Raw genomic sequence first — 22472 nt, 5'->3', positions numbered from 1 at the left:
ATCTTTAAGAATAATCTAAGCATCCAATACGTTTCCATGTACAGCACTGTATATGAGTGCAGTATTGTTCTTCTAAGATCATACGCTGAAACAAATCCAGACAAGAAATTCTTACAAAGTCTGGCACACCCTTCATCACTTGTTACACCACTAAAGCATAACGAGCATATTTAATCTCTCATATCCATTGATGAATGCGGGGCTTTCTGCATCTTGAACCCCTTCCAGTCTCTATTCACATAAAAGTCTCTGATGTAAAATCTACTTGTTTATTGGGGCCTTTGAAATACTGAATGCCTAAAAAGAGAGTTCTTAGTGTTGTTGGAAATCAAACTGATCCACATGATGATGAAGAATGAAGCGAGTGGAAGTCTTTGATGACTCTTCTTTCAGTCAGGTGACTTTAATGCAAGTGTACACATGGTATGTTTTAGCCAATTATCGCTACACTTGATGTAATAACAGGAACTTGTTTCATAGATGTTCCATAATAGCTGTAAAGTCATACCCTCACCAGCATCCCTTTTTTTTTTTTGGCTCTTGATGTTAAAGAACTTTCATTGTCTCTGCTATTTCGCTATTTCAGAAATGTTCATAATAAAATGAACACATTTGATATGTATAATTTTGCAAACAGTCCTTTAGATGATTAAAAAATATTCATTAACACCTTCTGACCAATTATATGCAATCCACAGATGTAAAGAACAATACTGTGCATAAATTATCTACACATCAAAATTAGAGTTTTGGAGAAAAACTTCAAAGGAAAAAAAAGTCTGTCTGAAAAGCTTATGATACCTGCCAGTGCAGTGTGAATATTTTCTTTATAATTAATCATACTTTTCATGTATAAATAAATGCAAAAAATAAGAACCAGCTTATTATTAATAGTTTATTTTATTAAAAAAAAAAAAAAAAAAAAAAAGCAAGTGAAATACACAGTACGCCTTAGCACAAAGTCAGAAATGTCCCAGTGATGAGAGGCAGATCCAGCAGCTCTGATGCCTTCAGCTTATCATAGCGTTTCTCTCTTTCTCTCTCTCTACCAGGCAGGGGCCGTGTTGGCGAGTCGTCGCATGCGCCTGGGAACACAAAAACAAAACTAATTAAGCGACGTTTCAGGAAAAGCTCACAAAGTATTATAAACTTTATTCATCTTTTTAAATCATCTGCAGGATACTTATCACCATATATAGTTAAAGATGTCAGCAAAGCACAATAAAATTATTTTAGTGAATCATTAGAGTTTCATTATAATCCATCTCTCTCTCTCTCACCTTGTGTTTCTGTCCTGATCTCTGATCTTCTTTTCCATTTCTGCGTCTGTCAGCGTTTCCAGCAGGGGGCACCACTGATCGGCGTCACCTGTGTTCCGAATGGCGATCTCTACTGTCGGCAAGGGGTTCTCACTAAAGAAAAAATACGATATTGAGGTCACAGGAGGTCAGCAGACCAGACAGATGTGCCAGATCATGACTGCATGTTGGAGAGAAATGACATTTCCACTGGTCACCCTTAAGGCATAGTGGTGAAGGAAATCTGCAGAGATGCCTTTAAATGATTGTATTATTAATTATTATTTACAATTTCTACTTTAAGGAAATGTTTTTATTTAGTTCATGCACAAAATATCAATCTACTAAAATATTTCATTAACAATATGACTTTAGGGCATGCAGTGGACATAATGAATCAGTGAAACAAAACGTCAGTGTTACTTAAGTTAATTGATTGTAAATATATCTCATAATTAACTTTATAAAAAAAAGAAAAAAAATATCCACCATTTTGCACTGGTGTCCTGGTAATAGTAAAAAATATATATATATTAATAATAATAATAATAAAACTAATTTACTGTTGCATAGCAACTTTTAGGAATGAACCCTGCAAAAAATCAAGTTAAAAAAATGAATTATAAAAAAAAAAAAAAAAAAAAAGAAGAGATGAGGGTACTCAGCTTCCCAGGGCATGAAGGTGGAAGTGGGGGTAAACGTGAGGGTAAGGAGGGAGAGAAGGTCAAGAAATTTTGAAGTATATTGACCTGAAATCAGACCTATTGGAACAGACAGTGGGAGAAGCAAACAATTAGAAGATTATAGCAAAGCAAAAAGCAATGATGTTAAAACAGGTCATAAGGTGCATCCACTTGAGAGCCTGGTCTCAATAGAACATTTTACCCCACCACCCCCACAAAACACTACAACACTGTGTTCTGTCTGCACTAATATGTCGGCTCTCAACTGGATACACCCTACAGTTTTTTTTTATATGAAATTAATATTAACACAAAGATAAGCCAAAGCTTCTAACCTAAATCATTACATCACATTGTTTTGTCTTTTCTGCCTGACCACTGAACTACATACACTAATCATACAGCATACAAAATAATAAAGATAATAAGCTGTGTGTAAGCACATTACAAAAGCAAAAGCAATGTGATGGCACATGCATAATGTTACCTTACTAATAGCACGCTAAGAAAATAATCAGCTGAAGGGAAAAGGAAAAAAAAATATATAGACATATATGCATATTTGAAAACTTGTTAGTGAACTAGCTGTAGTGTTTATATTGCATATCATGGTGTGAATCTGTGTGTAGTATGGCTGCAACATCTCAGTTCAACATAATCAAATATGTCAATTAGGACAATCTATTAATGTGTTTATTTACAAAACATCACGAAGGAGTATAATTTAAGAGTTTGTGCATACTGAAATTGACATCTGCTATTTTGTACTATAAAGTGAAGTTGTGCTGAAAGCGAGCAAAAGAAAGCCCTTCAATCCTTACTATGTAAATTAGAGGCAACAGCTGGATTAATAGTTTAATAGGGCCTGTTAGGTTTGCATCAAATACTGATTCAAATAAAGATATCCGATCATTTCGATTACAGTTTAAATTGTCATTATTCCATTTTGTCCAAGTCTTTTTGTGATTTAACCTTTAAAACTCAAGCGGCATGGAGTCTTGCTGGCAAAACAGCCGTGGTCAATAGCCAATTTAATTTAAAAAAAAACAAGCAGAAATTAAAATTTCTGCTTACTCAGACAGCCTGGTGTGTCGACGGGGGAGGCTTCAGACAGCAAATTTTCAGACATGTTAAGTACAACTAAAGTTAAAATTACTTTTAAAACGTGCATTTTTTTTTTTACAGCTACCGGAATATGTAAAACGACATCACGAACGACACATTTTTTTTTTATTTTCAGTTATAGAAACAGCCAAAAACAACCATAAAACTAAAACTCTTTGATCATGTGCCCCGTTTTCTTTTTGCTCAGTCATGTTTGTATATTTGGTTAAAATAAATATATATATATTGTAATTTATGTTGCCTAGACTGTGCTGAAAAACAACAGCAATGTAGATGTATTTTACGATTGATGACGAAATGCAAAGCGAAGCAGACTGCAATGTCTGTCCTCTGTCAAAATACCAAGGGCAAACGAATAATCATTTGTTGCAGCCATAATGTGCATTAACCTCCCAAAAAAACATGTCCTGTTTACTATTCACTGTAAACAGGACATGTGTGCATGTGTTTGTGTACACATGTGTGGGGTTAAACAATTCAGTACACTAACAAACACAAGGATGGAAAAATAATCAGTGTTTAAATGTATTACAGTTCTCAGATTCTATGTCGATGCATAAAAGGTAGCAGAGCTCAGTCTGCTGAAAAGAACTGAACAGAAAAAATTAAGGATCGTTGTGAGACTATTTCAATCATCACAAATCCTTTTTCATTTTAGAATTCTCTGCCTTAAAAAAAAAAAAACAAGTTTAAAACATCTGTGGAATCAACTATGCAGTGCTGCCTTGGCAAGTCTGATCTGGATTAAATCATAATGCAACAAACAACAAAAAAAAGCCTATTTCTGCTCACAATAAGGTTTCATCTAAGCGAGGAGGAGGAAAATAAACATGTTGTCTTAACAGTATAACTGAAAAAGAGAAAACCGCAGACACGAAAGATCTTTCCGATCTACATCTGTGAATCCGAGGCTTAAAGAAGGACATCAATGTAGTTTACATGAAAATAAATACACATTTATTTTGCCTTCTAAAACTGCTGTGGGCCGTTCTGGTGAAGCCTGGGCATCGTTAGCAACTATGATCCGAGCCATTAGGAAAACGCAAGTCTTTAACTGGTGACTGAAACAACGATGAGTGGAAACAGTCACGTCCTTAACTTGTCCTGAACGTCCTATGGTGTTTGGAGGCTCAGGAGGGAACGAGGACCTAATTAGACTTTAAGCATTAGAAATAGTGGGGGGGGGGAAATTATTCAGTTATGAATCGCAATTCTTTTGTGTTACCATACAGGTAATGCCACACTGACTCCAAAATCATTTTTTTCTTTTCTTAAGCTTTGTCTGAGCGGGCGCTAATTAGTTGAAAATTTTCTGCGTTAGAAGCCCCACTCTACTCTCAAGTACACTCACTGTCAAGTTGAGGTTTGAGACTTGCTTTAAATTATATGAACGCCCCAACAATCACACCGTGTATCAAACAGCATCATCGCGTTACAAACTATTCAATATCAGTAACGATTATTACTACAACTAACACAAACAACTTTTCCTATTACTTATATTTTTCCGTATTTTTAAAAACACTTATACAGCCTTTAAATTTACCAACATAAGCTTTAAAGAGCTTGCAGGTATCTGTTTAAATGTTTACCATTACTGTGTATATTACTGTAGAGTACATTGCAGTTTGATTTACAGTAAAAATGTGTAAGCACTTTTCTAGTGGCTCTGTCTTAATTTAGATAAACATGTGGCAGCTATTCTCTTCTCTGGTGGTTTCAAAAAACCCTGCTGTATATATTACACTAGAGTCTGCTGATTAAATTCTATATTTAAACATTTCAGTTCAATAGTGCTAATGTTTGTTTGATTTGTCTTAAGCAACTATATTTTAAGACATGTTTTGACTTTTGCTAATTTTTTACATGTCAAGTGTCATACAAAGTGATTTTCCCCCCTGCCAATCGTCTGCTCCACACTCCATCCAGGAGGTGGCGGTATTGCACAAAACCAGCCCATAGACTCGCACATGACTTACACCATTAGTAATAATTTCACAAAACAAGAGTATATTACAAATTTAGTTTGTATTTTTCAAGTCATGTGACCCACAAACAAAACATTTAAAACATTAAGTTAGCTAAACACACGAGGAGAGACCAGGTAATGGTGTATGTTGTGAAATTTCAGCTGTTGTATATTACAGACTTTTATCATTAATCTCCGGGTGTTCTTAGTAAGCAACACTAATGATGACTTGACGAACTACCAGATTTATGATACATGTAATGTTGAACTATCACTTAGTAAAAGAAAGACAGTATAAGCAGAATATCAGCACAGTTTACATTGTCATGTCAGTTTCTGATGTATTTCTCTCCCCTCCTCACCCTCTACCCATCACTCTGCTATCTGTTCTGCTTGACATGTGACTGAGGTCACTGGTGTATTTAGCCATGATAAAACAAGTGTGGTTAAAATTTGGATTAGGAAAAAAAATATATATATCTACCTAATTTATGTTTAGAAGAACCACTAATTTAATAATAAATATATATTTTTTAAATCCTATGTGAAAGTACTTAATCAGTAAAAGTAACAGAAGTACATTACATATAATGAATATTTAGTTAGAAACTGATAAAGCTGTTTTTTTTTTTAAAGGTTTGGATTAAATTGAACGCAAGACAAAATAACGACTGCTTCCGTTTTACATTTGGTTTAAATCTGTCTGAGCTGAATAGAACTTATTACACTAAACTAAAACAAAAATTATTAGTAATCTTACATTTGACATTTCTTAAATCAAATTTCAATAATTGTTAAGCCTTTTCCCTTTTGACCCTGATACTCAATACACTGTTTGGCGCTTGCTTGTTTGTTTTCATTAGTACTAGATGAATCCGTCTGTGCGTCTCACCTGAAGGCGTACGTCCTCTGATGCCAGCTGAGCTGGCCACGAATGCTGTAGGCGATGGTGGTGACAAACTCTCCTCCGAGGCCGAGCTCAGAGCAAAGCTTCAGTGCGAACGTTTCTGGAGAGTTCTCCTTCTCTGACATGTCCCATTCAAACTGGTCCACCAGGGAAATGTTTCCCACATGGATGTTCAGCTAGTAAAGCAAAAATGTGCCACATGTGATGATCTATATCTTTTTTTCCAGTTTTACACTAATTAGTAATTAAGTCTGATTTGCTAATAGTTTTTTTGTTTTTTTGATGCATCCTGTACAGATGCTCTACCTTGATGATGACTCTCTGATCAGTCTGTTCGTCCAGGATGCTGTCGGTAGGGTAGGACTCTATCTGCTGCCGGATGGCAGAGGCGATGGCTGGGACGAATGTCAACGGGTTTAGGTCCAAATCGTCACACAGTATTTCTGCAAACATCTCTGGCGTCATGAGCTTCTCTGGAAAGAAGAGAGACGAATTTGAAGGAATCACTATTATGTGCATTTTAAAACCATATCGCTTATTATTTTTCAGTAACATCATCGTCTTGAATGTTCTGCAGAACTACCGTTCATGTTCCAGGTGAAGGCGTCTCTGAGCTTCTGGCCGTCGATCTCCATGTCCAATCGGATTGGAACCAGAACCTCTGTCTGCGATGCATTTTCGTGGATCACTGCTGGGTCGTGGTCATCGAAACTGCAAAAGAAAAAAGGTGAGGAGCCACACATACACAAAACATGTGCATTACACTGTTCATATTTAAAATCTTTAATCAGAGTTTAAAAGGGAGTCATACGATACTCTTCACTGTCACTACATGGCTAAATATGAGAAGAAAAAAAAGGGGAGGAAAAAAAAACAAAAACAAAAAAAAACACACACACAACCCAAAAAATAACTTCTGACAACCGACCTTTTAAAGTACAGAAAGGACCAGGGTCATTAGCAATGACATCACAGATAAAAGCAAACATGCATTTGTTTTGCTATGTCAGCTTATTATTTTATAGCAAGATCACTTACGAATTTTATGGAGGAATATGTCAAAGTTTTGCTTGTCCAAATGAACATTAAATTAAAATGTAAACACATGAAGATAAAAATAACTGGCTGGGTGAATAAAGAACATTCTGATTTCTGGATGACTTAAAAAACACACTGAACTCATCTGAGTGTGGGAGTAGAGGAGGAAGCTGGATCATACTTTTTAAACAGTCGTGTTTGCTATTTTTTCAAGCATCAGCAGAAAACAAGCTTACTGCTGATAAACAACGTGACCTCTGGAGTGGATGTTAGAGCACAAATCCAGCCAAGCCAAACTGCAGAATGCTGCTGGACTGTCAGCCTAACACAACTAACCAAGAGGAGGAAGGGGTGCATGCTGGGGCTGGGTCACTGCCTTGACTCCCACACAGGACAGCTTGTTTAAATTCAGCCTTAAAGTCATTTCCTTACCATGGTTTCTTATGAACAAGTTTGATAATTACATTGTGTTGAAAAACAATTAATTAGAAGAAAAGAACGTCTGATTATTGTATTTTCTGATGCGCACAAATTTTGGTGACACTTATGCTATTATGAATGATCTTCTGCCCTAAATTAAAGTTTTTTCAGATTCAGGACAACGTGCCCCTTTTGCATCTCTTTGATCTTCAAAGCTCACTCATCAGGAAAGGAGAAAGTAGGTTGAAGGGTTGAAAGACTCTACTGCTTTTTGGACCACCAATTTTGAAAAACTTACAGCACTTGGAATCTAACAATATTAAAGCCTGTTCTCTCAAACAATCCAGTAACTAAAGCTCTGGCACCTACGGTTCCTCTGATGTGAGTAAAAGAGTCACAGGAATCTCGTTGGCTACAAAGGTAAAGGTTGTTAGACTATTTGTGCCTGCGAGTTTCACGTGCAGGACCCAAGGCCCCTCAACTCAGACACACTCCTTGGCATCACCGGCAGTACATAGACTTGTACCTCTGTAATCGTATGGACTAGAAAGAAGGCGTTTTAGGCAAAATGCTCCTACTTCAGAGTTTCTCCAGGAAGTGTACCTAGTTATTGTTTATTATTAACACAAGAACATAACCCATAATAGAAAACAACAGCTGTGTTATTTAAGTATACTACTTTAATTTACCCTAATTAGCACATTTTAAAGTGCTTTAATCCTTATATAATTGCATTATAATTAAAATGAAATTTGGATATCTAAAAAGCTGTAGATTAAGTCTAGCATGTGATTTCTCACCACAGGGGGAAGGTCCTTTTCTTGTCTCGTCCCATGCGGTTTCGGTTGATTGTGGTGGAGCAAGGTACAGCGTCCAAGTGGTGGGAACTGTTGGGCAGCGTGGGGACCCACTGACTGTTCCTCTTGGCCTTCTGCTCCCTGATAATGTCAGAAGATACAAAAAAATTAATCAGTTTAATTATTTTGTGACATTGAGGAAAAAATATATGACAGGCATAATACATTATAAGGGACTCTCTGAAGGTATCTCTTTACCTGAGGTAAGCTGGAGGTTCTGTGCTGATGGACACGGCCTTGTACTTCTCATCATTCCCCTCGAAGATCTCTTCGCACTCAGACGCCTTCAGCAAAGTCACACTGGTGGCTAAAGTTGAGTAACCATGATCTAACACAAAATAAAACACTGCACAAACTGCTGTCCAGAAGCAGGACTAAAAGCGCTTACTGGAAACTGAAAATGTACTTGCAAGACAACTCGATTACGTTTAGGTCTAACATTCGTGAATCTTCTGCTCAACTCATATCAGATTTCAAACAGAAATAAATTTTTTCTCTGCTAAACGATGATTATTATTTTCGTGTTTAAAACACATTCTAATCTTGCTATACATAAGTTTCCCATTTGTTTATGTCCAGACATATCAGTTGAACAGAAGATAGACAGATTGTTTTTAAACTGCTTTCTGGACTGTATGTCGTATGCATTTTTGTTTTTAATTCATGCACGTTCTACATAAAGGCCTGCGAATCACTTACCGTGTGAGGACGCTGCGATTTTTTTCCTTTCCTCTACTGATGCAAGTCTGCGCCACAACGACGGGTACCTTTTGTACAGCGACCCTCTGAACATACGCAGGTAATTTCCAACCTGAAAAGTAAGAATGCCAAGAAAGATGAAATGATTACACTTTAATGAAATGTAGAATCGCAATACACTAAAGGAACTGAACAATCAGCATTCAAAGATTTGCGTTATTTTTACATAAAGGTGAACAATGCAAAGGGGCTTTAGTCTGTCTATCCCCCTCATGTCCTCATTTGTGCACTCTTTGCTCAAAAAGATCAGCATTCAACGCTCTCACCACTGTCATCATCTCATAGCTCACTGCACTAAAGATGGGGGTGTAAAATAAATAAATAAATAAAAGGATTCAGTTATGAATCGTGATTCTTATGTGTGCTTATTCACGTATCGCCACACTAAATCTATTTTTTTAAGAACAATTTTTACATTTATAATATAGATGACCTGGTTGACCAGCCAGTGGCCAGAATTGTCTGGTTTGCATATTGATAGGCTGTGACCGGTGACACAGAAGATACACATTTTTATGGCATTACAATAAAAAAATTTGCGCATAATAGAGCTTCCAATATGCCTTTTTCTCTAAGCTCTGTAAATGAATTAGTATAATCATTACACACGCTTACACCAGTCTCAAAATACCGGGAACGCTAATTACTCATTACAAGCCCAGTGTGCCAGCATTAGAATCCGCGCGTGCCACTCAACCCACAGCCACTCAACGTCATGTTGAGTTTTGAGACTTTCTTTGAGAGTTTGAAAGTTTCTTTATAATCCTGAACTATTCACACATTTTAATTTCATGTGGTAGGAGTGAATGACTTGCTAAGAAATAATAATTATGACAGATATGTGCTTCTGAGTTAAATGTTAAAGCTAGTTTGTAAAAAAAAAAAAAACTGTCATAATGACTACATTTAATTGATAAAGCTAAACTTTTTTTTTTAGATTAAGAACTGGTACAAAATCAAAGAGAAAATATAATCGGAATATAGCAGAACCTCGATTCACGAACACCCTGCGGTACAATCAGTTTACAACCAAATAATGCGCCTAAAGTTTGTCTCGATTTACAAACACCTCCTCTGAACACGACCCAGAAACCGCCATGCCAAGCTGCGGCTATCAGCTGATCAATAGCCAAAAGTGCGCCGTGGAGCATCTTTCTCTTGTACAGTTCTATTTATATTTAGTGCTGTATTATTTTTAAGGCTTTTTCTTACTTTGATGTATTTCGTTTATATAACAAAATCTGCTTTGTCTTTCGGCTGTTCCCTTTCAGGGGTCGCCACAGCGAATCATCTGCCTTCATCTAACCCTATACTTTGCATCCCGTTCTCTGACACCAACTAACTTCATGTCCTCCCTCATTACATCCATAAATCTCCTCTTTGGTCTTCCTCTAGACCTCCTGGCTGGCAGTTCCAACCTCAGCCAATATATTCTTCAACCTTCTTCTACCGATATATTCACAACATCTTCTCTAACCATGTCCAAACCGCCTCAATCTGGCCTCTCTGACATTATCTCCAAAACATCTAACATGGGTTGTCCCTCTGATGAACTCATTCTTGATTCCATCCATCCTTGTCACTCCCGTTTGTCATCCTGTCCAACACCAGAGCAAACGAAAAAGGGCTTAAAGCTGACCCTAGATGCAGACCCACCTCGACCTTGAACTCTTCTGTCGCACCTACAGCACATCTCACCCCTGTCTTACAGCTCTCATACATGTCCTGCCCCCACTAGGGCTGTAGCTGAATAGATTAGTAATTGAGTATTCTACCAAAACTGTAATCGATTAATCGAGTAATTGGATAAAATGTACTTTTGCTTAATTAAACAGCAATGTAAAATATATAAGAGAAACAAAGGTTATTAAAAATAAACATTGTCATTATTCACAATACAAGGAATACCTTATCCCCCTATCTCACCTATGCGGTTCGACTCGCAGTAAGATGCGGGGTTGGGCACCGTAAGTCGCTGTGATTGCTCGCAGACATTTCGCAAATGTCTGCAAGGTCCACCAAAAAAAATTAACATGGTTAAACATGTTTAATTTTTCGCATGGTGAATCATGATGCATGGTACTTCCATGCTCTTCTTCTTCGTTGGTGTTTACTGGCAGCTTGCATCCGGAAGCGCACTTTGTCAAAAGCGCGCCGGCAACAAATAATTATGCAAAAACATAACGCAAGCTTTTAAAATTAATTAAACAAAGCTTTAAGGCAGAAGATTTTGCCTCGATCATTTTTCTAATCAAATTACTCGAGGAATCGTTTCAGCCCTATGCACCACTCTAACATTTATAATTTAGATGTATAAACATGTACAATTTATATTTTGTTTATAACAAAATATAAAAGTTAGAGAACTAATTAACTCTATTTACATTATTTATATTTACATGCATCCCTGTGGAATGACCAAATCAGGTGAAGACCAGACCGGAGGAATTCATTCTTTTGGTTCCACTGTATTTATAAAACCGAGATTACAGAATCGCAACATTAATCGAATTTGCTGAACTACAGTGAATGTGAATTCACTGATTCTGTTTAATGTCCGCCTTGTGACGTCACGGTGCGACACAACCGCTAGCACCTCACAGGAATTACAAAATATAGTAATCAACGAATTATCAAGAAAATCGTCAATATAAACACATTTACTGTGTCTCAGATCTGAGTTTTTTCTTTAATATCAGGACCTTGTACATAACTGCAGGAGAGAAACAGCCAAGAATTGGGTCTTTGTAGCCACTTCATGCTAAACAACCCAGATAATAAACACTACACACAAAATAAGGATACGGTTTGGACCAGGTTATAAAAAAATAAACACACCAAACTGCATAATTCTTTAAATAAACTCCCAGTTTCTCATCTATCCATTCATTCATTCATTCATTCATTGTGGACGCGACAAATGCTACATCCTAACTAGCATGCTAGCTAGCTAAGCATCAACACACTAACAAAAACGAGACGTGCTTGGTCTCAGCACAAACCTACAACAATACCCAACACAAACACAACATTTAGAGACTTTGATAGTCTGATTAAAATCATACCTCTGAACCTATCATGTAAAAATCGCCATCTTCTTCGAGCTGGAATTTTATCGGCTTCTGACCGAATGTTTTACTCAGCGCCATCTTTAGCAGACACAATACCCTACACTGCGCATGCGCAGCACCAAGACACGGAAATACTGAGAACCGCGAGTATTATCGACCCTGGCGATTTTTTTTAAAGGGCTGGCGATAACGATAAACATTTAAAATCAGTGTTTTATTGAAACGCTGTTTTAAAAGAAGCGCTAACATGACTCTAAACCAGAGGTGTCAAGTAACGAAGTATAAATACTCCGTTACCTTACTTAAGTAGAAATTTTGGGTATCTATACTTTACTGGAGTAATCATTTTTCAGCCGACTTTTTACTTCTACTCCTTACATTTTCACGCAATTATCTGTACTTTCTACTCGTAAATTGAAAAATAGCCTCGTTACTCCTATTTTATTTCAGCTTGTCATTCAAAAAACAAACAAACAAACAAAAAACATCGGGATAAATCGCGCATTCGGACGGAGCGAATTTGATTGCGGTTGGATTCCGACACCATATTGGTTGGCACGCGATCCATCGCACCTGCACATGACGTCACATCACCCTCTCCAGCAGAGACGTTAGAATAAAATAGCAGTTTCGGTTGATAATACCCCTATCTCACCTATGCGGTTTGACTCGCTGTGACCCCTATATCACCTACGCACCAGGAAGGTAACTATATATATATATATATATATATATATATATATTTTGGATGAATCATTCATTCTGACAGCACTAATGTTTATTGTAGACAACCACACAAGGGTAATTGTTACTAAGCCTGCCCTGGGTGCACTAATTTTCCTGTATGTCGCCCTCACAGATTCCTGCAGCTAAGCTTGGATGTACATTTACATTCCAATAAAGGTTACCGATGACACGCCTCTGAAGTTTGACTTTTTGCACCATTAAAATACTTACAGGCAACTAGTTATCATATCTTCTTCTCCATCAAACATGTTAATGCTCAGTAGTACACATATATGGTTCTTTAATGTATTTGCATTGGACTAAAATGCATTCTTTTTCAATAACCATATACAGTATCCAAAATCACTATGGCCGTTAAAAAATACAACAAAAAAACAACACCACATTTTTCTTTTTTTCTAAATGACGCAGTATATAGGCCCGTGGCACAGCCTAAACTGTTATCCTTAATGCTTTTTTTCCCCCTCACGTTACTTTTACTTTTATACTTTAAGTAGTTTTGAAACCAGTACTTTTACACTTTTACTTGAGTAAAAAGCTTGAGTCGATACTTCAACTTCTAAAAAAGGCTTTTTAAACCCTAGTATCCATACTTCTACTCAAGTAATGAATGTGAATACTTTTGACACCACTGCTCTAAACAACGGATTTCTTTAAAAGTTGTATTCGGTGCACTTAGTAAAATGAATTTGTACAGTACGTACTCCTTGTGCTTGGTGGGTTTCCTCCAGGTGATCTGGTTTCCTCCCACAGCCCAACGACATCCAGATTAGGCTAATCGGTGTTCCCCAAATTGCCCATGGTGCGTGTGTGTGTGTGTGTGTGTTGTATGCATGTGTGCCCCGTGAAAGATTGGCACAATATCCACGATTTATTTATCCACATGTGCATTTTATAGATAAACTAGAGGTTCATCTTTGGTTTAAGTTTAATTGAAAGAACAAAATGCATGTTATATAATTCATGACGTTTATTGACTTAACCTGTAAAATATTGCAAAGTTCTATTAATATTGAACAAATAGTATTCCACAGCTGTGCCCGTTCCAAAGTTTCCGCGGACCTTAGATCTTAGCATGATCTGGGGTTTCAGTAACTATGAGCTTGCGTGAGCTCACAGACGCCCCTGTAGAGTTGTGATTAATGTTGTAGTACGAAGTACCTCTCATCCCTTCCCTCTGAGAGAGCTCGGCCAATCAGCTCTCTCTAGACCTCCGGCTGCAAGAGGTTACAGCATCACCTGGGAATCGAACTCGCGATCTCCAGATAATAGGGCGAGCACTTTACCACTGCGCCACTCGGAGGACAGCAGCCCTTACGTTTATATTTAAAAACTAGAGGTTACCTGCAGCTCCACCTGCGTGCTACCATTACCTGCCAATGGAGTGTGTGGTCAACTCGCTGTCATGCCTCATGCTGCTCCTAGCACATTACCTACTAATACATTCTGTGAGGAATGCCTGTGACACACCCACAATATGACATAAAAGTTAATGATGATGCTGCCTACTGTTACAATTACTAAGAAAAGCATGTAATATGCCTGTGACCTACCTGTTCAAACACACACACACACGCACACACAGAAACAGAATTTCTGTTTTATATACTCTACCGTTCAAAAGTTTGGTGTCACTTTCTAACTCCATGATTGTTCCTGATTTTCATTTCTTTCTACATTGTAAAGGAATGCTGAAGGCGTCTAAAAATGCATTAATCTCCTTTAAACAGTTAATGGTGAGATGTTTCTGCTACTTCTGCTCTGAAAAGACTTCATAACGCCTCTAATCTGAGGTGCTGTTAATTGGTCATTTTTCAGGCTGATAACTCTAAATGTACTTCTCGTCTGCGGCAGAGGTAGGTTTTGGTCTCGCCCTCCTGGGACGGCCTTCATGAGAGACAGTTTCATTATGGTGCTTGACGGATTTTGCAAACACACTTGACAATACTGTTTTTGCAAGAACTATTACAGAAAGGCTGTGTCTTAAAATAACAACTAACTGTTATGTTTGTTTTTGTTACATAATTACCTAATTCCATATGTGTTATTTTATAGTTTTGAAATCTCCAGTATTGTGCGGGTTACCCATTTTAGTATAGCCTATGTGCTACAATTTAATCCGGCCTGTTGTATGCACCATCGTTCTAGACGCTCTGCAGTCTGATCCAGGGTTTTAGTAGTCCTGAGCTCGGCCTGACCTTCCTGTTTTTTTATTTTATTTATTAATTTGACAAAGAACTGAAAAACACAAACTAAGAGTGCAATAATACAATTTAATAACGAGTATGCTTCCTGCCTTGAAATAAAAATGTGTTATACTCATCAATAAATTGTTAGTTTTCTAGTCTATTTGGAGATTGTAATGGCGATCCTGGCCTGAGATTAGAGCTAATTGTTTTCCTGTTGTTAATTCAACAAATTTGTGACAAATGTTTTTTTAAACATGACATGTGAACGGCCCCTTAGGCCACCATGCAACTTTTACCTCTTAATCATTTTGATATTACAGTGTCTCCTTTAAGAATTGTTGGATTGGTTACTCGGTTTATTCATCCATAAAATACACTTTGCTTATTTAGTTTGTTTCAATAAAAATATTTACATTTAGGCATTTGGCAGACGAGAGCGTCCAGAGCGGCTTAACACAAGTGCTTTAAAGGTTTTGTCATTGGAGAGATCCTTACCCTGTGTTACTAGGTTACTATCTACGTACCATCAAACACTGGTGGGAACTCTCTTTTTTTTTTTTTTTTTTTTTTTTTTTAAAGTTGAGGGGTGTGAGAGCTGTTTCTCATTTGGTGGAACCAGCCATGCGGTGCCGGAGGATCGGAGGGAACATGCTGTGCTGAGAGGTAAGTGGGTGCTGGGGTGTTTTTAGCTTCGCACTTAAAATTGCCGGTAATTTTCTTATCACTCATCGTTCTTGACCTTTAACCTTGAATGGAAATCAGACCCTGACCTTTGAATATTAAATCTGAGAACCCCTTTCTTAGAGAGTACAAACATTTGATAAGCCAAATAAATCATTAAAACATTAATAAAGCCCAGAAATTCTACAGTACCTGTCCCTACTCACTATAACTACACTTTACCTTGAATTATAATGCAGTTATTTAAATATTACAATGCTTAACACTTATGTTTAGATTCATTTCCTGAATTCATTTATCATCTCATGCTTGAAATATCCTTTTTTTTTTTTTTTACGAATGCTCGTGTATGCTTATGTAGGTGATGAGTTAATAAGATGAGTAATGTTCTCGTTAAATACTCTCCGCCCATTGCATCATCTCAATTTCCTGACAATACATATTCTTGCATACTTTTTTCATTGACTTGATTTTCAGTGTTACTGTGATGCTGACTCACAACATCACATGAAAACTACACCCATTACCAAAATTAGGAAAATGTTTTATGCATTTTAAGCAAATCATTCAAAAATTATTCCTTAACCTCCTCATTAGCTTTTCAATTGATGATTACTGTGGCTCACATTACGCATGACTGTGTGCGTCTACTCTACTTCTGTGCTAGATGTTGTTTTAAATTCTGTTTAATTCTAGTCTCTGTTACTAAAAAAAAATTGGTAAACTTGAAAAAAAAAAGTGAGAGATGCTCGAGATGGGTGAATACCATTTGTTTTTTATAGTTAAACACAGTTAAAAAAAAAAAGTCTGTAATAATGTTTAGCTAACATCCCCTGGATATCTGGGTTAATTAATTTTACACTAAGAGAGCTAATTTTATTTAAAATGTTAATAAAAAAAAATTCTATTAAAACAATACAGTTCCAGGCATCATGACTCGATGGTTAGGACGGTTGCCTCGTACCTCCAGCGTTGGGGGTTTGAATCTCGACTCTGTGTGCGTGGTCTGAGTTCTTCCTGTGCTTGATGGGTTTTGTCTGGGTACCTTTGTTTCTCAACAGTCTAAAGACATGCATCGTTGGCTGATTAGTGTTTCCGTAGTGAAGTAGTGTTGCTAACCCCTGTACCCCGAACTGTTTGGGATGAGCATCAGGGCTCTTGGAACATGTGCCATTCCATAGGAATTAATGGAAATTTGTCCGTATAATACAATATTACTGGCTCATTTTATATATGTATATAAGATTCAGTGTCTTAAATCCAGTCTCACAAAACCAAGAGGCTAAAACGACTATCTCAGGTGGTTAATGTTATTAATAATTCCACTTTGCTGTACTATAAATACTTTTGCTTGTTTCTAAGAGATTAGAAAGTCTTATTTAATTATTTTCCAGCTTTTTCACATCCTAAAAGGGAAGCAGGTGCCATCCTTATTCGCCCCTGATCGGTCGCGATCAGACGTTACTCTTGTTCTTTCGGCTTGCTTGAAGAACGATGAATATGAGCATACTGCTGATGAGGAGTGCCAGGAGAAGCAGGAGGGAGATCCAGGCTCCAGGGTGCAGGGCTCTTCTCGAATTTACACTCTCCTCGGGTAACATATTACTCATACTCAGCATGTAACCCAACGCCCAGCCTAGAGAGGAGTCCCCAGCCTGGCACATACACACACATTCATTATGAACACATTAATCAATATCTGCTATTAATAGTGAGTAATCGAGAAGGGAATCAGGAACATAAGTCCGATTTAGTTGTTTATAAAAACTATAATTCATTTTCAAAAGCTCCTGAGATCTATAATGGATGAACTCACTTTTCTCTGAAAGGAAACTCTGGGGAAGGAGAGATCGTCGAAGCCGTAGCCCTTCAGCAGAAGAACCTGGATGTATACACTAAGCGCACAGTAATCCCTTAGGTATGACTTCTGTTCTGGAAAATCCTTAGACATCTAACGAAGAAAACATTTATTATAGTGCGCAGGATTTAAACAATTCATTGAACAGTACTTCCCATTTTGTCCCACACAGTCGCACCCAATGGTTGATTATTTTTTTCCTTAAACACGATGTCTCGTTGTGTTTTATTCCTTACTTATCAGATATATATACTCCGTGACACTGTGGTACCTTCACGAGGGACATGTTACACACAGCCTGAGCGGCCTGCTGGAGCTGATCCGGGGTGCTGCTGGAAATGCCTGTGCTCATCTTTAGGAAGCTGTGCGTGAAGAAGAAGGCTGAAAAAGCCTAAAAGTATATCACACACACACACACAAAAAAAGCGTATAATTTAAATAATTGCTACTACAAACAGAAAGGAAAGCTAGACTTTTTTAATGGAGTTGTGACATGCTGTACCATGAAGCTGCCACTGGTGTTGGGCTGGAAGACTCCATCAAAGGAGCACCGGGAGAACCGACAGTTTTTGAAGGAGAAGATCTCGGATACATTCCCCAGACAGTGCTGGTAGTTGCCCGTGCCTCGTATGATCAAAGGTGTCTCAGGGTTATATAATGCAGGCCGCTGTGTTTTGATGCAAGGCGAATCAAAGACGTCTCGGAGATTCAGGGTCTCTCTGTGGTCAGAAGGGTAGCACGGATGGTGCACGGTGCCGGTGCTGGTTTGTGTCTAGGAAAAGAAAAAACACAAAAAAGGAACCCCTCATTCGTCAGTACCAAGTGTCTTAAAATGTCCAGTATGATCAGATTGTAAGTTGAGTTCAGGACAGTCTCTAGAATCACAGCAGCAGTCCAGGTAAGATCATCCACTAATATATCTATATATGATTTAGAGGTTGAAAGCAATGCACTACATAATAAAAGATACTTTAGGTGGTCTAAGCCTGTATGTACCGCAAAGAGATGGGCCAGAAGTCGGCGCAGAACCTCCATTTTTCCATAGCACAGGTAGCTGTGTGTGTACAGAGAATAGTCCTGTCCGTAGAGACGCAAAGTCATGCTGTTCTCCAAATCCTCGACTTTCTCCTGGTTGACAAACGTGATCTGAGTGGACGCTCCTCCTAAGTCCAGCGCACCAACCGTCTGTCTGCCCGAGTTTAACCACCGGCCTACAAAGCCATACTGATGAAGAAATTCAATGAAAATCCAAAACCTAGGCCTCTAGAGGGCACTGGATGCACACGAGTGCAATTAGAAACAAACCACACACATTCAGATACCTTGATGAAGTTTTCTAGGAGATAGTTGACGGTGACCCATCCGTAGGCTCCTTCCTCCTTCCCACTCAAGATTTTCACTCCTTTAAATTTGAAAGGAAATGATTTGATGGCTTGTTCCACTTCCTGCAGAACTTGCGTTGACTTCTCAGGGCTGGACATGCTTTGAGAAAGAATAAAAAAAATAAAAAATAAGAGAGGTATGTTTTAACAGAGATCCATAGGATTGTCACTCATACACACTTCAAGAGCCTCATGCCTGCCGTAGCTCCCAGGTACACGGGTGTGAGGTGATGGCGTGCTTGAGGAACGTCCACCATGGCTTGTTTCAGGCATGCTTCCAGACTGCGACCTGCAGCGCCCTGCTGACCAGCATAACTAGAAATACCTCCGCCTGCGGCGCAAAAAAAAACGTGTCAAAGTTACTTAAAGATGAAACAACAAAGAATGGAGAAAAATAGAGGTTTAAGTAATATAGGAATAAAAAGAAATGGAAAAAGGAAATCTGTAAGGTTCAGTTAGATTCTGGATGAACAGTAGTGGTTTTAGTTTGTACAGAAAAAAATCCATGAAATATTATGACATCCATAGGATAAAAAATTATTAAGATATGAAAAACTGTTCCGTTATTCCTCAAAAGTGCCACGTCATATCACACCGAGCTACATTGTTGATTATTTATCCTCGAACTGCCTAGTGTTTTATTCCCTACCCATGTCCGCTTAGAGAAATGATTCAAGACGCATTCTCTGACCTTTCACCTTGCAGTCACTGTGCTGGGTTACCACGCCCGTGCCGTTCTGTTTGTCCGCCGGCCATCTGTACACGTACATGGTCGTGTGAGAGGAACCAGCATCCAGGACGATCCCATACTGTCACAGGGCAAAGAGGTAGAGCGCGTTCATATTCAGTTACAAGCTGCAATTCTGCTTCCTGTACAAGTCACATATTGTGGCAAGAAATACTAAACGTTGCATCTGCCCTGCTTCCCCCTGCATCCTGTATTTCTTAGAATTGGATGGGTATCAGTTTGACATGCCAGAATTGAAGAAATGGACAATGATGAAAGCAAGGCAGATGTACCGGATGCATTTAGTGTTAATGTGAGCGTGTGGGCTGAACAGCTGTACTCCTTTGGGATGTTTCATTCGGAAATGCAAGTATCCCTAGCATAGAAGAAATCTTTTCGGTATGCCACAACACTGTATGAAAGAACACTTTGCTCATCTCCTGCAGACCCGTGTTTACTTGTTTTTGCCCCCTTTGTCTTCTTCTCTTCTGTCAAATTCACTCTAATAATGCATAATAATCCACCACATAAAATAATGCATCAAAAGGTTTTTTGTTTGCTTGTTTGCTTGTTTGTTTATTTGCTCTGCATGTCTTTAAATCTGAGGCAAGGAATCTCTGAAAAGGATTTAATTGCTTCAAGCTTTGTAAACATTTGACACACATTGAGATCACATATTAATCCGGTCTGAATAGGGATAATGATGAAATATACTTCAACGTTTTCAGAAAAACTAAATAAAGCTCTTAAAAAAGTGTGCAAAAAGAGAAGATAGTAAGGCACTAGGCTGGTAAGTAAAGAGTCAATGCAACAGGAATATAAATATATGCATTATGCATATTTCTCACAATGTTTTTAATTCCATCCTTACTCAAACAGCAATAATAAAAATGCATGCTTTTTTATGGTTTAAAGATTCTATTTTGAAAACTGGTATAGCTGGTATGAATGATTACAAGTGAGAAAGTTAATGAAAAGTATTGCATTTGCAGTAATGCATGCCTGATTTGTGATTTAAGTAAGCTATTACCATATTTTGTGGAGGCTCCTGGATCTCATCCACATGCACCGTGAGCAAGAGCAGAGCCACAGACAAGAAGAGCAGAAGCGCAGCCGATGCAACGATCCAACTGCGCCGTTTGTCCATTTTGTCTCCAACTCCTGTTATGGTCTAATGGGGATCTGAGCTGATCTTAATGCTGCACCATGCACGGCCTCGCCATTCAGTGTGATGACTATTACATTAGACACTCTGGGCTGAGTTTCCCACAAGCATCGAAGCACAAAGATCAGTGTGAAATGGTAGAAGGAGAACACTATCACACTTGGACACACTCTCTCTCTCTTTCTCTCAATCTCTCTTTTCCCAGTTAAGATGCACAAAAGGAAACTCTGCCCTAATCAGTAAAAAAAAATAATCTCAGGTCTGAGTGAACTAGATTAGAAATTATCTAAATAAAAAAAAAAAGTTATAAACTATAGCAATTATAGTTAATTAATTATAGTTAATCCTATTTGTCTTCTCTGCAATATCTTTTGTATGGTCAGACATTTCTTAATTTCTGAATTTTCATTGGGGTTGAGGCTCCAAAACCTTAAAGTTACCCTACGTTGTCCTGCTGGAACACTCAAGTCTTTCCAAGTTTTAAACATCTAGCTGATGATTTGAGGTTATGCTAAAGAATTCAGAGGCAGTCCTTCTTCTTCTTCATTATTATTACTATTATTATTATTATTCCACCCATTTTGTGCAGTGCATCAGTTTTCCCACTGTACTCTGTCTCAATCTAGTGATTGCTGTCAAACAAACCTTTTTTATTGTTGACAGAGAGAAGCTTCCAGCTGTAGTCAATCATGGTCAGTAACAGGAAGTGGATAGGCCTTGGGCTTAGCAAAATAAAAGACAATTTGGGGACTTTTAGCACCGCTGAATTAATAATCAAACCAATTGTGCAGAAACACAGTTATAAGAGTAAAACCTCCCTTTATTTCTCTATATAATCCCCTGCTACACTAATGCACTTATCCCAGTGTTTTACTAGTGCTTGGACACCATCAAGGTAGAAAGTTTTCTCATTATTCTGGAGCCATGATCAGACTGCCTGCTTCATGTCAAAAAAGCTGGCCTCCCAAGAACTCCTTTAATGCCCCAAACATGTAGAAATGGCTTGGGGCGAGGTCAGGACTGTACTGCGGCAATATCTTCCAGACGAGTTCCTATAATGTGCAAGTAGTGTTGGTGAATTTGCTAAACGTTCATGGGAAAGACAGCAATGCGCTCTGAGCCACCTCGGTTGGAATCGTCATTTACGGGCATGCAGTGCTGTACTTAAAGTCTTCTGTAAACGTCAATCAGTTTTAGGCTTTCATTCACCAAACATTTTAACACAAGTCCTGGTTTGACTTGAACGCCCCTTGTGTGTTAATAAAAAAAAAAAAGAAAATAAAGAAATGAAACTTTCTTCTTTTTTCTATTAAAGGTATATGTTGTGCAATCAACAATATAATTCATGTTGAAAGACCAGTTCAAAGAACCCATTGAAAGCCCAATATTGCCATGACGGCCAGGTGAGTGTGCATAAACTTACAAGCACAACTGTTTGATATTGCAGCCATTATACAAATTTGCACAATGGAGAGCTATCTCAAATAAAGTCTGTTTGCTTTCAGCTGGAGCTGCATGCCAATTAAAAGAGCTTCTGTGTTCTGCATGACTGACTGCTCTCTAAGTCATTGTCATCCCTGGTGAGGTCTGGTCACA

At 38.0% G+C, this 22472-nt stretch overlaps 2 protein-coding genes across 3 annotated transcripts; both read right to left on the bottom strand.

Annotated features, from left to right (window-relative positions):
- Positions 1–893: 893 nt before the first annotated feature.
- Positions 894–12233, bottom strand: smarcb1b (SWI/SNF related, matrix associated, actin dependent regulator of chromatin, subfamily b, member 1b). 2 transcript variants are annotated; one of them, XR_008355786.1, is made up of 9 exons: positions 12122–12233; positions 8997–9108; positions 8496–8604; positions 8241–8378; positions 6566–6693; positions 6289–6455; positions 5968–6158; positions 1281–2059; positions 894–1085 (listed from the first exon to the last, which is right to left on the bottom strand). XR_008355786.1 is itself a non-coding variant. In XM_053477813.1 (9 exons), exons 1-9 carry the CDS (start codon positions 12203–12205, stop codon positions 1046–1048), a joined length of 1101 nt encoding a protein of 366 aa, XP_053333788.1. In that variant the 5' UTR covers positions 12206–12233; the 3' UTR covers positions 901–1045. The 2 variants fall into 2 exon arrangements, 1 of the variants encoding a protein (XP_053333788.1); XM_053477813.1 differs by having other exon boundaries at positions 901–1085; positions 1281–1412.
- Positions 12234–16519: 4286 nt separating this feature from the next.
- Positions 16520–21343, bottom strand: entpd2b (ectonucleoside triphosphate diphosphohydrolase 2b). The gene is made up of 9 exons (XM_053477812.1): positions 20742–21343; positions 19676–19793; positions 19165–19315; positions 18925–19084; positions 18599–18826; positions 18105–18374; positions 17874–17993; positions 17561–17695; positions 16520–17399 (listed from the first exon to the last, which is right to left on the bottom strand). Exons 1-9 carry the CDS (start codon positions 20856–20858, stop codon positions 17199–17201), a joined length of 1500 nt encoding a protein of 499 aa, XP_053333787.1. The 5' UTR covers positions 20859–21343; the 3' UTR covers positions 16520–17198.
- Positions 21344–22472: the final 1129 nt, after the last annotated feature.

Source organism: Clarias gariepinus, chromosome 19 (genome assembly GCF_024256425.1).
Source record: "Clarias gariepinus isolate MV-2021 ecotype Netherlands chromosome 19, CGAR_prim_01v2, whole genome shotgun sequence".
Lineage (NCBI taxonomy): Eukaryota > Metazoa > Chordata > Actinopteri > Siluriformes > Clariidae > Clarias > Clarias gariepinus.
The sequence above is the reverse complement of the archived record's forward strand: the minus strand, read 5'-3'. Positions and strand labels throughout refer to the sequence as shown.

Bases quoted from the DNA above. Each gene is read 5' to 3' on its own strand.
- smarcb1b (XM_053477813.1), bottom strand. From the start codon at position 12,205: ATGGCGCTGAGTAAAACATTCGGTCAGAAGCCGATAAAATTCCAGCTC. The intron at 6,456-6,565 runs GTAGTTCTGCAG...TCTTCTTTCCAG, and splicing joins CTTCACCTGGAACATGAACG to AGAAGCTCATGACGCCAGAG. The intron at 6,159-6,288 runs GTAGAGCATCTG...TTGCTTTACTAG, and splicing joins ATCAGAGAGTCATCATCAAG to CTGAACATCCATGTGGGAAA.
- entpd2b (XM_053477812.1), bottom strand. From the start codon at position 20,858: ATGGACAAACGGCGCAGTTGGATCGTTGCATCGGCTGCGCTTCTGCTC. The intron at 18,375-18,598 runs GTACATACAGGC...TTCTTTTCCTAG, and splicing joins TTCTGGCCCATCTCTTTGCG to ACACAAACCAGCACCGGCAC. The intron at 17,994-18,104 runs GTACAGCATGTC...ATATACTTTTAG, and splicing joins ACACCAGTGGCAGCTTCATG to GCTTTTTCAGCCTTCTTCTT.